The 18,056-nt window shown below is 42.4% G+C and overlaps 1 protein-coding gene across 2 annotated transcripts in view; it reads left to right on the top strand.

Annotated features, from left to right (window-relative positions):
- Positions 1-18,056, top strand: part of stxbp5a (syntaxin binding protein 5a (tomosyn)) — an 81,038-nt gene that overhangs the window by 38,113 nt on the left and 24,869 nt on the right. For both annotated transcript variants that reach the window (XM_076084294.1, XM_076084295.1), the window contains exons 5-7: positions 4,405-4,539; positions 12,112-12,175; positions 12,824-12,907. In XM_076084294.1, the coding sequence (XP_075940409.1) occupies positions 4,405-4,539; positions 12,112-12,175; positions 12,824-12,907 (283 nt within the window). The remainder of the gene's footprint in view (positions 1-4,404; positions 4,540-12,111; positions 12,176-12,823; positions 12,908-18,056) is intronic.

Below are 18,056 nucleotides of genomic sequence, written 5' to 3'. Positions count from 1 at the left end.
ATTCAGCATTGTTTTAATTTCGAGGCCTCGGTCCGGATTGATTTTCGCAGGTGCTCTGCTCGTGTAAAGCGGAGAGAGAGAGTGTGTGTGTGACTCAATTAAGATACTTCTTAATTGAGAACCTGTTCGTAGATTGGGGTCTCTGGACTCTCATCAGAAAAAAACCTGGTCTGGAGCTTTGCCAAATGGATACTGTATGTCTATTTGATTTGTGTTCTCTTAAACAGTGATGGTGAATTTCTCCAACATCCACAGACTCTTCAACACTTATTCGACTTTTTGTTGTTGTTGTCTTCTGCATTGTCTGCATCACCAGTTCCAGGCAGAAAGGAATATCTGTACTCTCAATTACTCTAAAACTCCTTTGTGCTCTGATGAGAATATTGGCCAGATGAAATAACAGACACAGATTTGATGACAATACAATATGCGATACGGCGATATATATTATATTCTGAAACATGGCCCTCGTTCTTTTTCTGTCCGCCTCTTCCCCTGCCATCATTGTGCATGATTCTTTAATAGATATATTTGAACACATTACATTTGTTGATAATATTAAAACTCATTATGTGTGCTATTATGAGTCCTATTACGGCTTTGCTGCAGCAATGGCATACTCATTACTGGAACCAAATTATAGTGTTTCATTCGCACGTTATTGTCTTGTCAGCCATTCAGCAGTTTGTGGTCAGTGCTTTGCTCAAGGGCAGTTCCGAAAAAATAAAAACATAACTAAATCAAGTCAGTTTAGAACATTATTTGAGCGGACGGACGGTGACTTTCTAATGAAGGGCAGGCACAGATTACTCCACTTGCAATAGTCCTCTTTGATTAGAACATCACATAAAACCAAGCATTTACAAACAATGACTTTCTCAAGTACCCCCTTCTCATTTGCAGTGAACCATGCTCTCGTACGTCTAGCCCACAGTGCAGTTAACCTCAGAGTTGTGTGTGGCAGGCGTCTGTCATTTCCGAGGCAATGTGTTTGGGCCTGAGCCTGCGAGCTGGCAGCTGCCTTTTGTGTGTCGTGGCCACTTGAAGCAGGACACTCGTGCGTGCACAACAGGTGTGAACACAATGACACGCACATAAACAATTAGTTTACACAAAAAGAAATGGAAACACACACATTGCTAAACTTTGAGCAGATTTGTATAATTATGCTTCCTGCCACTGCCTCTCAGTCGGCCCTTGAACACTGGCTCTCGGAACACTTAATCATCTGGCTCGTATGAGCGCGGATACACAAATCAAGCATATTTATATACAACCATAGACTGCATATAAGAAGTGGATGTAGTGTTGGTGACGTCACCCATTGGTTTGTGGACTGCTGTTTTGAAGCCTCGACTTTGCCGATTTCGCCATCACCGTGTTGGATTACGGCCGTCGCCATGTTGTTTTTCGCAACCAATGAATGTAATTTAGCATATTTGGAATGCGGAGGAGTGACGTAGAGACGCCGTATACGGCTCTAGTAGTGGCAGCGACGTGTCAATCACAGTAAGCACCGCCCTAAAGCCTACTCCACTTTATGGTCTATTTTACTCTAAATGGACTATAATGTACTAAATGAACATCATGCTGTATTGAAGAAGACTTAAAATCTAGTGATTGAGACCATAAACTCATGTTTACAATGTTAACTGAGGGAATAAATCAAGTGAGAAGTAGGGTCATTTTCTCATAGACTTCCATACAATTTGACTTTTTTTTTGCAACCGAAAGAAGCCGCCTGCTGGTCAGTAGAGAGAATGCAATTTTTAAGACACTTCCGCATCGGCTTCACTCGGCAGAACCGGAGGTTGCCGCCTGTATACAACATACATTGACGGTACATATTATGTAATTACATGAGTTCAAATCAGTTGCTGAGAAGCATGTACACATGGTTGCACCGTGCACTCACTCAAGCCCTCATATGCATAGATGAGGCACATCTGTTTGTGCAGATGGAAAAGCAAATGAATTCCAGTGGACAGTCCGCCACAAGTCGTCCTGAAAAGTCATGTAGCTCTTAGTCACCTCATCTGTAGTGAGTCTGTAGTCTGAGCGTGTGCGTCTCAATGATCACCTGTTCACGGTACAGTAGTAAGTCACCTCGTGCTCTTGCAGCCCTAAATATCATGTTCATGAACAACTCATTTGAATAACTACAAATTACGTTTCCTCCAACATATTTTTTGCAAAGCACATTGGTAGTGTATCAATAATGCTCATGGTCAGCTTGCCTCATCAGATGAGGCTTAAATGAGCATGTGCAACTCACTGACAGTATTACTCTCATATTTGATTAAGCCAGACCATACTCCTGTTTGTAAATGCTGTATGTAAATCTAGGTTAGTGTGTTTGAGTGTTTTTGAGTGTCTCTGTGCACATTTTGCACTGTGTGGATGAGATTTATGTCAAGTAGCCCAATTCCTCCCAAAAAATGAATATATTCATGATTTGGAGCAGAGCATTGAGGCAGAGGAGGACGGTGTGTGTGTGTGTGTGTGTGTGTGTGTGTGTGTGTGTGTGTGTGTGTGTGTGTGTGTGTGTGTGTGTGTGTGTGTGTGTGTGTGTGTGTGTGTGTGTGTGTGTGTGTGTGTGTGTGTGTGTGTGTGTGTGTGTGTGTGTGTGTGTGTGTGTGTGTGTGTGTGTGTGTGTGTGTGTGTGTGTGTGTGTGTGTGTGTGTGTGTGTGTGTGTGTGTGTGTGTGTGGTAGTAGGAGCTGCTACTCTCAATACAGCCCTGCAGCAACAATCTGAAAGACTCAGAGAGAGAAAGGGAGAGCTGGAGAGAAAGGGAGAGAGGCTTTCTGCGCATTAAAACACACATACGCTCAAAGTCACTGCAAGGACATGTTTACACAAATCCACGTGTTGCTGTGCTATTGAGTGTTTGTATATTTATACAGTATAATGCAAGCTTTCTGTTTGACCCTTTCTACTACAAAATACATCCATACTGTATACTGCTAGCATCCTTTGCCAAATATGTTCAGGAGGAAACATATTGCTGCGAGGATCCCTTGCAGCATTTTTCAAGTCCAGGAAGTGTCACTTTCTTACACTTCACGTGACTTTCATACCAGAGACTCAGAGACCAGAGTTTGAGTCCTGCATCCCACATTCTTTTAGTTTTATGCTACTAACATGTGGTTAATATCTCAGGAAGAAGAATCTTTCCCTATTAACCAGGTGCTTTTACTTGCCCTGAACATTATTCTTTAGCTGCTAGGAGTGGATATTGTAGTTGATTGTTGAATGTTGTTGTTGATTGTGAATGTTTTGCATATTTATTTAATTGAAATGTGGTCTCAACACGTTGATGTTTATGATGTTGATATTTCTTTTCTTATTACATATAGTTGCTTGGAGATATGGTTGCAATGTTATGTAGTTTGGAAAGCATAATGGAAACATGGGGAAAGTGGTTATTTTGATCTCTCCTTGAATACTGCATAGAGTCTGGTCTTCAGTTTAATGCCAGTTATATTAATTCATCGCTGACAAGATCTCATCTCATTGGATTATAAAAAGAAAACACACTATTTTATTTTTTTTGACATACTGTATCTACTTAAAGCGTCTTTGACGGCAGATATTACATTTGGATATTAAACTTGCTGTGCAGAGTGATTCCATTGCTAAATACGAGCCAGTCTGTCATGAACGCAGAGGAAATACCCCAGCGTGTCCTTCCAGGTTGGAAGTAATGGATAAAGAAGAAAGAGATGGATACAACTTAATTTATCTCCCTACTTGGGTGGTGTGTCCCAGCTGATGAGCCGGGGGCGCTGTCTTATAGATGCAGGCCTCTGAAGTCCACAGGTCTAGCTCAAAGCACCGTGCAAGAATAAAAAGGATCGCTGGAGGAGCTTGGCGACCTTGAAATATTAGCAAGGCGAATTACCAAGGTTGTATATTATTATTCCTCAGACGGATTGAAGGATGGATGAAAGAGCAAAAATGATGAAAAAGGGATGAGAAAGATGAATGGATAGCCACAGCTAAGGAGGGAAGGGTTCCTAACCTCTCATTAAACTTTAAGTCTGATGGATTGATGAAAGGAGGAGATAGGCAAGCGATGACGAAGACAGGAGAGTTTTAGGAGTGTCTTTGTCCTCATGTACCCTGTAGGTCTGGATAGACGGTTCGCTGATTGAATGACTCAAAAGTCTCTTTGGTTTCCCACTCTCATCTCGACTGCTTCGACCTGATGGAGTGGTAAATAATCCTCTCACAGTTTTGCATAATTTGTCTCCCGTTATAATAGGCCGCTGAGTGATTTTTCAAGAAGCTTCTGTCTCTCGGCTGTCTGTGTCTTCCTCCCTGGTTCTACCTGGTCCACCCTTCCTCTTCCTCTGTCGTTCTCTGCTCTACTCTTTTAACTGGTGTCTCCTTCTCTTCACAGAATAACCTTCTGCCACCTGCCCTTCCAGAGTAAATGGTTGTACATCGGCACAGAACGAGGGAACATCCACCTCGTCAACGTGGAGTCCTTTATGCTCTCGGGCTATGTCATCATGTGGAACAAAGCCATTGAACTGTGAGTGTAACTGCCCACGTGTCACCCTCTGATGCTGCCTCCCACTCTTAATGCCCTGAATGTTTCTCACATTTGCTCTTCTTCTTCTTCTTCTTCTTCTTCTTCTTCAAAGGCTGCACAACTTGGCATGCTGCTGTGCAGGTTTTTGTGCGGTATGGAGGGGGTTCTCATCCACAGTGAATCACCGATACGCAGATCAATATTTGAACTCTGTGGGAATCAAACTCATATCAGCAGCACTGCAACATTGATCCCAGGGTCTATTGACTCACCTTGCAGCACTTAAGTGAGGCCAGCGATGCAGTGTAATTAGCATTTTACCTTTCAAAAGATTATTGTAACTTAAATGTAATGAGATAAGAAAGAATCATTAGTCAGTCTATCACTTCCAGGCACCGTATCGTACTCCAGGTAGCGAGCGACCTGTCTCTTTGCTGTTTCAATGGATCCGTCAGTTTGACAGGCTCCATTTTGGTTCCCAGCTGTAGAGACTTAAATTATTCACTGGAGCGTTTTGCTTCACGCTTTGCCCCTCATCCACTTCTCTGCATGTGTGTGCGGGTGAGGAGAGAGGGAAAAGATGGAGGGAGGAGGGAGGGGGTGGAACAGGTGTCTGCCGAGATCAGTGTATGGTACACGCAGACGTCTCGTCTTGTCGACAGGGCTGCAGGGAAGCAAAGGCGAGAGTGAGTGGTGGGAGAGAGGAGGAGGAGGAGGAGGGGGGAGGGGGGAGGGGGGGGAGTGTATGACAGAGAGAAGACTGGAGTGGAATGGATGAGACAGGGCTTTTGCCTGGGGTAAAGGACATGCAGAGGAGGAAGGTGATGGAGGAGAGGAACGGAGTGGTGACAGAGGGATACATGCAGGTAACAGAGGGCAGAGAAGAGATGAGGGTGTGCGGAGAAATGAGGATAAAGAGGTGGAAAGGTTTTCGATTAAATAAAAAAAAGGGCAGAAGAGGAGGGCAAGGAGTGATAATGATGAGAAAGAGGGTAGATGTGGGTGATAAGATAGAGGGGTAGATACAGGAGTTCTTCTTGACTAAAGGACAAGCAATAACTTACACTTTTCTTTGCTAGACTGCATTCTCTTTGTTTTTCCTTCAGCTTGACGGTATACCATTCACTCCTCTTCACCTTGTTTCACCTACATGTCAATGTTTTCTCATCCTCGTATTATTTCAAAATTCCTCCTCCATTCCACAGCTTTTGACAAAGTTCTCTCTTTGAAGAGTAAAAGTTAATACTATCTAGAATATTCTCAAAAAAGGTTATAAGAATATCTTTTGAATGTACAGGAAGTGAATAATGATTAAATCAACATACAATTATTGAAATAATGGACTGCTTTTATGAAACGCTTTTAGCATCTCATTCACCCGTCACACACACACATTTGGCAAGTAACCGTGCAAGGGACTGGCCATATCCGGTAATTTGAGGTTAAGAATGAGGTAAGTCTGGTATCATACCCCAAACACTGCACTTAGACAATGACCGGTTCGACCTGCCAAAAACTTAGCCGGCACAAAAAAGTGTAAATTGAAAACATCCCAAAGAAATCTACCATTTCAGCTGTAAGGATGCGTACGTTCATGGTGCTTTATATGCAACATTACTAAATCTTTCTAAAATAAAGCGGAACATTTGATACATTTGATATTTTCATTAATATTCAGCAAATTCCAAAGAATGTGTTAGCATCTATTTTCTGGTTTGATGACGAATCCTTTTTGACAACATCAACCATAACCTCTCGCTTCACTAAGCTGAAAGGGAGATTAGTCCTTTCCATAACACTGCCGTTTGTATTAGAATTAGAACTAGAACCGTATGTCACTTTCTACATGAAACAAAAGGCCACACAGCCTGCAAGTGAACATTTTAAACGGCCTCAAAATCCCCTTCTCTACACCACAGATTGCAGAAGCTGCTAACATTAATATATTATATTGTAACTGTATACATCTCTACCTTACCTCCATTTCTTCAAGCCACCCAAAAATGAACATGCAACAGCTTTGTTTAACCTCAACACTTTCTTTGACATATTGTTGTTTCCATTCAGGCCACAATCACTCACACATGGTATTCTGTGGGATACTATGTCTTGAAGATGGTGGCAGTGCCAGCAATTGATTCATGCATTTTGTTACAGAAGCTCTCAGTTTGCATATATGTCTATATGTATGAGTGTGTGTCTGGGGTTTGCTTTGACCCAGATCAGAGCGGTGTGATGTGATTCTCTTGTTCTCTCTTCTTTTGTTCTTTGCCAGCTGTGGGGTTGGTAGGGTGGCGGTAGTCCAGGTACGGAAGCCTCTGTGTCTTTCCCATTGTTCTTCTCTGACGCTGTCGTCATCAGAAGATAGCGCTTGATCTAAATTAACTGGAATTACTGTAACAATTATTTTCTTTTAGAGTTGATTCACTGTTTAAATAACTTATTGAGGAAAAATGCTGACTGCTTTTCTCTGTTTTTTATCATCATAAATTGGTTATCATTACGTTTTGAACTGTTAAAATAAGGGTTTTGAAGATGCCTCATCGGGCTCTGGGAACTCAACAAAATGTTGTTGGTGTTGCAGACTTGCATTTCTAAGCTAGGTCATATTTCATTATCATCAGCTGAACACTCGGAGTTGTCTACATCAGTATTATTATCATAAACTGGAGCTAATACATGTAGTGCTATTTAAAGCATTTCAAGATTTTATTTGAAGCCCAGCCTCCTGCACCTCTGTTCTATTGTCATTGCTGTAATGAGCTTAGAATACGCTGTGTGCCGGGGTCATCATCCCTTGGGCCCTACTATTTGGAGACAAGCTGCAGTAGCTGTGCCAGTGGCCCCAGGCCTGGCCTGGCCTGGCCTGGCCCGGCCCGGCCCAGTGCTCAGTGCGTTTGTATGACTCACATATATTACAGTACATAACCAACTGCATGGCGCTATAGTTAAGTCAGTGCTTTAGGCATTAAGGAAATCTGTGTTTGTTCAAATGACACATCATTTTATGTATGCACTGTATATGCGAGAATATTTATAGATTTGTACCTGGCAGCGTCTGTTTGTGTGTGTGTGTGTGTGTGTGTGTGTGTGTGTTTGATTTGATTCAGCTAGATGGTCACCTGGTACAGAGGGCCGGAGAGAAGTGGGACAGGAGTGGTAAAATGTTAACAGCGTGCTATGACACATAGTTCACATGAACATGTTGGCCTGAGGCCTATTCTGTCCTCTTTTATTTTCTCCCACTCAGGACTTTGTAATTACTTGTTTGAATTTTTCATGCTTCTACGTATGGGTGGTCCTCAGCTGGTACAGCAGTGCCCTACCAGGGAAGCATCCCGGCCTCCAGCTGCAGCCTGGGGAGGCTGCAGGTGGAGGCCCGGAACAGTGACCTTTCCTGGGGGACCCAGCCTTCCAACACCCTATGCACTTGGAAAGGTGAAAATTACAAAACATTTTGAGGATTCACATAATATCAATCCGTACAGTGTAAAGATTTGCAGTCACTTATTGTGCATTTTGCACATTAGTAAGCGATCATGTCATAATTCACAAGGTGCCGTCTTGGATTCTAAATAGGTTAACTTCTCTATTTTGTTAAGTTTAATACATAAATAAACCTAAATAAGCAGCAGTATCAGGAGAGACTGGAGACAAATTTGGTCCAAAGACAAAAAAGAAGATCAACACCACTCTCATATCTATCTGTTAGATATGAAGCTAGGTACAGCCAGGGTATGCTTGGATTAGCTTAGTTTAGAGACAGGAAGCAGGGGAAAACAGCCAAATCAGCTTAGCAACACCTCTACTGACGAGTTTACACAACACAATTTTACCCCTGATTTTCCACTCGCCGACAGTTTTTGATGATTGCTTACAAAGGCCTTGTTTCAGATTCAAATCTCGCTCATATCAAAAACTCGATATGAGAGATGTGCCGATTCGTTACAGACGCCTGAGAGATATCTAGCATGTTAAAGATCTGGACCTCTCTGAGAATCCAAATCCTGTAGTGTGAAAATGATTCTGATTGGCAATGACAGCAGCAACGGTCTAAAGCCAATGAGAGGACAAGATATGGGGCGAGGGAAATTTCATTTATTTATTTACCTCCCTCCAACTCTCTGAACAGACAATCATTGCTTCCTGTGTCTCCCCAAAAATTCTCTCCTCCATATTCTTTTCTTTTTTTCCTAGTTTTATTTTTGCTGCAAATCAGCAATCAGACTTGTCTGATCCACAACAACTTCAAGATAACCCATTATAAGACAGACAGTAGTGTAATACAGTAAAACAAAATTTGATTTCGTATGAAATTACAAATGAATGGTCTTAATTTTCTTTGGCAAGTGTACATGGTATAAGCAGGATAATGTCCTTCGAGGTGTCCAAGGATTCAATGGACTGAGGGGAGGCCAGATCCATTAATTCCTGATTATGGACACCTCGAAGGGCATTATCCCCTACTTAACTGACAGATAAGTGAACAAGCGTATTTCCCAAATGATCGAACTACTTTAACTGCAGCACATCACATAATGGTTGTTTCTGTTGCTCTTGCTGTCTTTCAGTAAGCTTTTAAACAGGGAGCAGAATTCCGTGTGTCACGGCTGAGCAGTCAATGGCCTTATCGGTCCACAGCAGGAGGGGCTCTAATGCAAAAAGCTACTGTTTTGGTCAGAGGATTTAGTATTAAAGTTGTGTTCTTTCATGTACTGGAAACCTTTGCATGTACTCAGTACAGCTGGGTCAGCACTTTTTCATCTGGAACATGTGTATCCTATGCATTAACACACACACACACAATCATGAGGCCACTTACAGTAATGGCCGTGCTGCAAACATGTCGCCGCCGAGACATTGTCATGGTGACTGCCCCTCTGCTGCCTCACGGTGTGTGTCACCCGTGGTGACGCCAGATGTTCAGGACCTCACTGTGCATGTGTGTGACACTGTACAAGTGTGTCTGTGTATTTCTGTATTCACACATTGTTGTTTATTTTGTGTGTGTAAGCGCATACGTGCCTGCACCGAAGAGATGTTTTCAAATTCTGCGAGGTGGACCCTTCCTTTTGCTTTAACATCCCCCCCTGTGTCATCGACACACCGACAGACATTTCCTCTATGGTGCTTGTGTGTGCACACATACAAACGGTCCATTTTCCTTAAGGTCCTGAATGCATCGCTGTGTTTCGGATGAATATTTGAGATACAAAGAAGGATTTGGTGCAATAAAGGTTTATAGCATATGACTTTTTTGAACCGAAGGTGCCAAGGGGACGGATATGTTAAGTGTTATATTTGCCATGAGGCATTTAGTTTAACTCGAGTAGTCGTGTGTGAGTGTGTGTGTGTGTGTGTGTGTGTGAGAGACATAAAAGACCTTGAATCAGTACTTGTAAGACAAGAATGTGATCCCCATAACTGTGAATGATGCCATAATGACATGCCCGTAGCCAAACAAGTATGCATAGATATAAATAGAGTAGTATGCATTAACACTAAAACATCTATCTTTATGAACATGCAAAAGCTATCAGAGACACACATGTTCCTTTATACACTCATACTCAATCGCTCTTGTCCCCGAAGACCTTTTTTTTTTACTTTGTATGCAAAACGCAGAGTCATTAGCAGTACGCAGTCAGAATCGTGTGCTTACAGGAGCGTGTTGAAGTAGTTAGGTAGGCGTTGTTTGTGTCTGTGTGTGTTTGTTTTGGGAGCCTGTCTTTTCTCTGCCCATTCTGCCTCTGTTGCCATGGTGACTCCTTCATCTCCAAACCTGAACATGCATTTTGAGAATGTGTTCATGTCAGATTTATTTACTGTATAACAACAGGTTTTAACAAACCAGATTTGTGTGTGGAGTCTCACGGGGGGAGATGGATTTCATTGTGCATGAAATCCTGAAACGAGAGGAAATAAACCACGTGGGACAGGCGGCCTTTTATGCAAGTTTCATTTTGTAATTCAGCAGGAGGGTAATTGTTTGTTATGGATGTGGGTTTTACAAATGGGGTGGATGTTAAGATGTCTCTTAACTGTGCCGACATGCAAATGTGTGAGTGTGTGTGTGTGTGTGTGTGCATGCATGGGCGTTCTGCTATGGACGACTGTTAGCTGAGAGACGGGCAGTGAAGGGGGATTAGATAAATCAACAGCTCCAGCTGCAGCAGAGCTTAGGTAATAAGGCTCTGGCACAAACAGGCTAAATATAGAGACAACTGACTGACTGCCTGCCTGCCCACTAACTGCTACCTTTTAACGCGCGCACACACACACAGACACACACACACACACACACACACACACACACACACACACACACACAGACACACAGTAGATGCTATCCTTCTCTGGTCCCTTGCTTATACTCAATAGGTGATTTGTTCATTTCTAACATGATCCGAATGCAACTGACAAATTTATTTAGTTATTTTTAAGTCTTATATTGATGTAAATATGTTTACACCAGCAGGAATGTAGCGCAACATGAAAGCAGTGCTCTCTGTATTTAAATGTGGCAGTGCCCCCCCCCCCCCCCACACTTACTATCAAGTTTAGAGTGTAATCCTTCTGCTACTTCAGCACCACGGACAGCGCAATGGACTCATCGGTACTCCGCACCGTTAGGGTACTCATATTCCAGAGCCATGGTCGGGGCCTTAGATTCTAACTGGCACAAACCTCAGTCAGACAAAGGATCAATGAGTCGGGCAGACTAGATTAACATATTCAATGAAACAACCCCTCTTCCCCTACACTCTCTCTGCTACTAGGGGATGGAGATGGGGGAAGGCCGGTTAACAGGGAGCATTTAAATCCAGAACAGTACAGTTTTTATACTTACTATTATCACCAGCATGTCTTGTCCTTCACTGTCAGACTTACAGATGAGTAAAAGAAACTCATGACCTCCTTCTGTATTGCTTCCATTTGGTTGCCGCTCCTTACTTCCCCTCTCCTTTTTCGGGCACCCCTGCCCTTGCTCCCTGGTGTTGGGGTTACGTTTCAGGCTCTTAACAGTCACTCTTTTTCAGCTGTGACCTTCTCTGGCGCTCTGCAGCCACATCATCTCTTTAAGGCAGGGCAGGTTAGGTAAATTCTGCAGCCACGTGGCACGCTGAGAGAGGAGATTTGACATAAGGCTGTCTGGAGGGTAAATCACAGACAGGAGGAGGAGAGGAGGGGGTAGCCGGGCATTTTGTGCTGTCTCCGCTGACATGCAAATGGCCACACACACACACACACACACACACACAGCAATGGACGCACGCACATACACAGCCATTAGGGACTGCCTGGCCTGACAGTGCCATCCATCACAACCTTAACTGAGCTTATGTCTTTGAACAGCCTTTTAGTGCCTTGGAGTGATTGGCAGATCTGTCCTCCCTGGCGGACCCCTTACACAGGTTCAAAGACACTTGCTTTCCACCTTAGCCCTCTCCATACGCCACTACGCGAGAACTATACGTTCATGGCCTTAGTTTTAATGTCTAAGTACTGCATCACAACTTGAAGAGAAAAAAACATATATGTCTCTCTCTCTCTCTTTGTCTCTCTCATAAGGTCCTCCAAGGCTCACCCTGGACCAGTTGTGCACATAAGTGACAACCCGATGGATGAAGGAAAGGTAAACGACAACACTTCTCTGTCCACACACACACATGCAAATATACGAAAAATGTATACTCTATGTCATCCTCTCTCCAATAGCAGTCCCAAACAGCAAATCTAGTACAGTAAGGTCCAGTATTTGATATTGCAGTGAGAATATACAGTATAGACTGTATTAAAACCTTAACTTGAGGCTGGTTTGCTCTCTCTATACTGAATACTCTCGATATTAGCTCGCTATTTTGGTTAAGCCATTTTTCTCCTACATCACTGACTTTTGTACACAGAACATGCTGTGTTTATATGATCACAAATAAGGGGCTTGAATACGGCCTCATTGTCCCAGCGCACATGGGGCACAATATGGACCATTATGTTCAGTTGATCTGCTTTATTCACACATTTGTATTTCTATAAATGAATCCTCAAAAGAACTCACACTTTATGTTGTGAATAAAATCTTTTAGCATCATCTCTTGTGACCCAGGGTGGGCAGGTTTCTCCCCGAGCCACCACAGTCTGCTTACACCTGACCTCCTTTCATGCTGCGTGATAATGTCAAATGTATTACTTCTTTTTCCGCCCATCATGGGGTCTTATTCTATCTCCTCTCTGTCATCTCTCCTACCTATCTCACTGACTGCCTGTCGCTCTTCCTCTCCAGCTTATAATTGGATTTGAGTCTGGGATCGTGGCCCTTTGGGATCTGAAATCAAAGAAGGCCGACTGTCGCTATACTTACGATGAGGTAAGCAAATCTCCCCTATTTCCTTTTGTCTGTAACAGATTTCAGTGATTCCTCCCACTTCTGTGCAGTTTAATGAAGATGAAGCTGGATTTTGGCTTGACAGAGGAGATTTTTACATCCAACTCTAACTGGATTTGTGTTGTCAAGCTACGAGAAGAGCTTAGAATACTTCCTCAACAAACGAGTTAATTAGAGGTGCTTGCAGATGGATTTAGTCACTTTTGGACAGAGCCAGACTAGCTGTTTCTTCCCGTTTCTAGTCTTTATGCTATGCTAAGTTAGCCGGCTTCTGGGAGTAGCTACATATTTAGCATAAATACCTGAGAGTGGTATCAATCTTAAATATCATTTACTTCAAGCTCAGTTGCTTCATTAGACAGTATGAATCTATGAAATATCACTTCACAAAACATAGTCTGTTTGGCTTGTGCTGCAGTCACAACTAAAGGAAAATATGTACAAAGAACAACAGTTTGTGAAATGCATGATTTAACAATGTCATGATTTATACAGTGTCTCCGGAGTGATGTTGCAAGGCTGCACAGTGATTGCGCTTGCATTTTGCAGTTGTAAAAAGGGAAACATTTTGTGAAAGGTCCACCTTTTTAAAGCGCTGAGTCACGTTGCTTCATTGGCTTCCCCAGAGGCAATAGTGTGTGTCTATAAATAAAAGACAACATGACAATAAAAAAAGAGACACAGTGTCAGAGCTGCTCAGATCTCTCTGGACCTGGCATGTGTCAAACCAAGACCATATCGGTTATCTGTTACCAGATTAGTGTTCATACATAATCTTATCTCCACTAACATAGTTGCTGTAATTCAATTGTTTTATGTTCCGTAATAGATGTGATAAAATGTATTACAGCCTGTGTTGTTTATGCTGGTTTTAAAAAATCTTTCCATTTCCATTTACTCCATGTGAATATGCTTTTACGAATGCATCTGAATATTAATAGGAGATCTCATTTATAAACTTGTCATTTAGGTTTCAGGTGCTAAATCTCATATAGTAGCACTTTTAGACTGACTGAATGGTTGCGGTCAGACATGCACACATAGGCACACATGTGAATGTCCGTAGCTCTTAGACGCAGAGCCAGACCGCCTGTTAAAGATAATAAGATTATTGTAACACTCATGCTGGTGCTCACCTCATTGGCAGTGCTGAGGTGCCGTAAGCACGTTGAGATAACAAGAGTCACAGAGGACTACGTAGACACAAATCGGAGAGTGGATTTTGTATGTTCAGTCTGTACAGTTCTCTCTCGCTCTCTGTCTGTCTCTCCGTCTTTCTCCCTCCCTCTCTTTGCCCTGTTTCCCTCTGTCAGATAAGCTAATATCCTCCTGCTGCTCCTAGGGCATTACATTCTCGAGTACTGAATCTCTCAGGGGAGCTCATCTCTTCTCCCCAAACCCCTACAGTTACACCTCTCCAGAGACCGGGGGTTGAGTGAGCGGGGGCCGCTCCTCATTTCATTCACTCTGATTTACACTGACGAGGAGAAAGAGCCTGCAACACACAGCCGTTCTTTCCTCTCTTTTGGAATGTCTTGGGGTTATTCCCATGGCTAATGCATCCAAATGGTTATTAGAGTCAGATATATTTAAAGATTAATTTGCCCCCTGACAAGCCTTCAGGGGCGCTGAAGACAACCTCTGTGTTCTCCTGTGCGACATCACTGCTGAAATGTGGTTATGATGATTGGGCTGTGACTTTTCTATTATTACTGCTGTAGACTGGGCTGAAGAGTGAACGCTGTGGAACACACCAGGGCTTTGTGAGGGTAAGGGTGGGTGGTATGGACAGAAATACATCATCTTGATATCAGTGGTGTTATGATATTCACTTAAAAGTATGATCTGCAGCAATTCTCGCTTACTCTTGTAAACACAACATTCAAAGTTGGCGAAGAGAGAGAGAGAGAGAGAGAGAGAGAGAGAGAGAGAGAGAGAGAGAGAGAGAGAGAGAGAGAGAGAGAGAGAGAGAGAGAGAGAGAGAGAGAGAGAGAGAGAGAGAGAGAGAGAGAGAGAGAGAGAGAGAGAGAGAGAGAGAGAGAGAGAGAGAGAGAGAGAGAGAGAGAGAGCAGTCTAGAAAATGAAAAAGTGAGAAATAAGACATTATTTTGTGATTTCTGATTTATTTTCTGACCTACGCACAACAATGTGGGAAGGTTCCGCATTGCCGGATTTTGTGTGAATGCAGCCGAATCGACTCTCTGTGGTCTCTCTGCTTTGCCTGTGTGTGTGTGGGGGTGGGCTTACCCTTACTTTTGGTCAAACAGACACACAGAGCTGCAGCTCTTCATACATCCATGACACAGACAGAGAGCAGAGGAGAGAGACGGAGACAGCATGCGACCATTGTATAAAGTCCCGTCCTCGCCTCACGCGCTGTTGTTGGCGGGGGGCTTCACACCCACAGGCTGATGCCCAGAAACGTCTCGAACACAGCAAACTAACAAGAGATCCATGGCAGAGGTTAAGGCCCCTGGTGTTTATTTAGAGGGATTTACTTGAGTACTTGATGACATGAGTCTATGCTTTTAGTTATGTGGTGGGTTTTGCTGTTTCAATTGGAAATGATTACAGAGTCACTGAAGGCTGAACTAAATGTCTAACATCGAGATGGTTGGAAACATGGGTCTAATTTGTTCCGAAGACATATATGTGTTTCACTGGCTTAGCTCCTTTCTGCAATTAAACATATATTCCACATTAATTATAAGCTATTGATATTACATGTAGTTGGTACAATTGGAATTATTTGCCGTCATGATTGTGTGCCGACTCAATTCTGTATAGCGTCTGCTAATAATACTGAAGGGTAAAATAGGTTTTTACATCTATTTAATCCATTGCGAACTATATTCCTCCCGCTGTGCACTCTTTTTCCTGCTGTGTGCTTTAATTCGAATACTACTTGCCTAGAAGCTTGCCGCCACGTATCAAAGTTGTCGAGTGAAATGAACAAGGGGGCTTTCCCTCTTCTCCTTTTCAACGGCAGACTAAGCCAGCAGACCAGCAGTGATGGATTCAAGCTTTGGAATGAGCGTGTCTTGAAGAATATATTAGTTTTGATGGGAATTTGTGGGTGTTTAAACAAGCGAAAGGCAGTCTATGTTCTCATATTTCAAAGGAGACGGAGAAATGCTTTTTGTGAGTAATGTCAACTCCAGAATTGCTGGTACATTTTTAACGACTCTTGCACTCACACAGCGTCAGCATGCAGGGTGCACATAAGGGAAATAATGAAATGGTTTTGACTCAAATGACGGCAGCTTTTGTTAGTTGTACATGCTGTCAAACTGCAGGTATGTCAGCAGATCGGGACATAAACCTGGCCCCCGGACAGCAACAAAGTTTCCAGCAGAGGTACAGACAAAGAGCAGAGGCCATAAAACCTTTGTTTTTACAAGCTCACAAAGAGCTGAGAGAGCATGCCTTCCACTCTGTGTCTATCAGTGGATTGTCTATTATTAGCTGTGGATCAGCAGTATGGGTTTCCAGTGAGTGCTAGCCAGAGAGCATCCGTCACTCTGCCCCTGCTCCACTCTGCCCCATCTGACTCAACACCTTGGTCTGAGTCCGGCCCTGATGAATGGCTTTTTCTACATTTCTTTCTGTAACGTTTAACATATTTCCCTTCTAAATGTTTTTATTTGTATTTATTTATTTATTTTTAATATATCATTTTGACCATTCTCTTGTACCTTGCCACAGTGTTCCAGCCATTTCGTGCTCACTTTCTTTTCTCTTTATATCTTTTTCTCTCATGGAAAGAAACCAGCAGTTTTTGCCCAAAAGCCCAAAAACTCTCTTGCAGAAATGTTTGGCTACCTCTGGCGTGACTAACATAACCAGAAAAAGTTTGTTCCCACAACCACTCTCAATAATTACTTAATTTCCAAGCAATACAAATCATTAAACAACTTTGGCTGTGGAGGAATTTGTGTTAACATATTTGAATACCGAGTTCATAAATAGTTTTGACTGCTGGATGCAGCTTCAGTCAAGATCTAAAACAAGTTGTTGTGAACAAATGAGTAGCACTTTTTTAATCTATAGTTCCAAATGGGTGAGGTTATCCATATAGCACAATACTTCCTGAGCTATACTATTTGATGGACAGCTCAGGAGACTCTGTTTGATGTCTGCATGCACCAAATCCCTCCCACCTGGTTGTCTGAGAAGGTTAAAAGCACATGCTACAAGTTATTTGCATACTCTTAGCGACACAAGTCTGGCTTTATTAAGAAGTGTTTTCTTCGCCGCTAAGACCTGTTGAGAATACAGACGGATAACTTTACTATTCATTGCTGATTGGTCATTTGGCAAGTCTAGCACAATGTCCATTAGATGGAGAATATCATTCTTTATATGATGTTCAGTCTCTGTGGAGCTTTTATCTGTCAGGATGTTACTCTTCATTATGCTAATGTTAACTCCTTGTTAAGAAAAAGATGAATCCCTCACACCGCTCTTGCAAGACATTTGTTAATTAAGTTATTTGTCCTAATGTGATTACTCACAAAAATAAAGGTGTGGGGATTACAGTAGATAAATGTCACTCTGTTGGTCTAATGCTTTGATCCAGATTGAAATATCTCAACCATTAATAGATGGATTGGATGGATTAAGGTTGACGAGGATGAATATTATTCTTTTACCATTTATTCTTGCCCCTATGGGCCGCTAGCACTGCTGTACGTGGAATGCTCATGGACTGCTAACAGCATGGCTCTCGGGATGGCAATGCCGGTCTGACTTGTAATAACTTTTGTGATCCTCGACTATTTATCTACCAACATAATCGGATCAAATCTTTATACGTCCAATATTTGGGTTTATGACGAAGCACACTTGATGTGAGAATGGTAAACAATATAGATGCTTAACATGAGTTTGTTAACACCGTCATTGTCAGCATGTTAGCATGTTGATGTTAGCATTCTGCTCAAGGCAGAGATGTAGAGATATAAAGCTATACATTTTAATTTATCTCAAGGGTCGATACAACATGAGCAGTTTATTTCTAACTCAGGCAAATTAAAGAGTTAATGACATTTCATCATTTAGCACCACCAATATGTCAACATTTCACATTTTTGACAATAAACCTCAAAAAGTCCAACGTTTTTATTGTAAT

This window comes from Anarhichas minor, unplaced genomic scaffold, assembly GCF_050575085.1.
Source record: "Anarhichas minor isolate MPS153535 unplaced genomic scaffold, ASM5057508v1 ptg000136l, whole genome shotgun sequence".
Lineage (NCBI taxonomy): Eukaryota > Metazoa > Chordata > Actinopteri > Perciformes > Anarhichadidae > Anarhichas > Anarhichas minor.
This window is presented reverse-complemented; position numbering and strand designations above follow the sequence as displayed.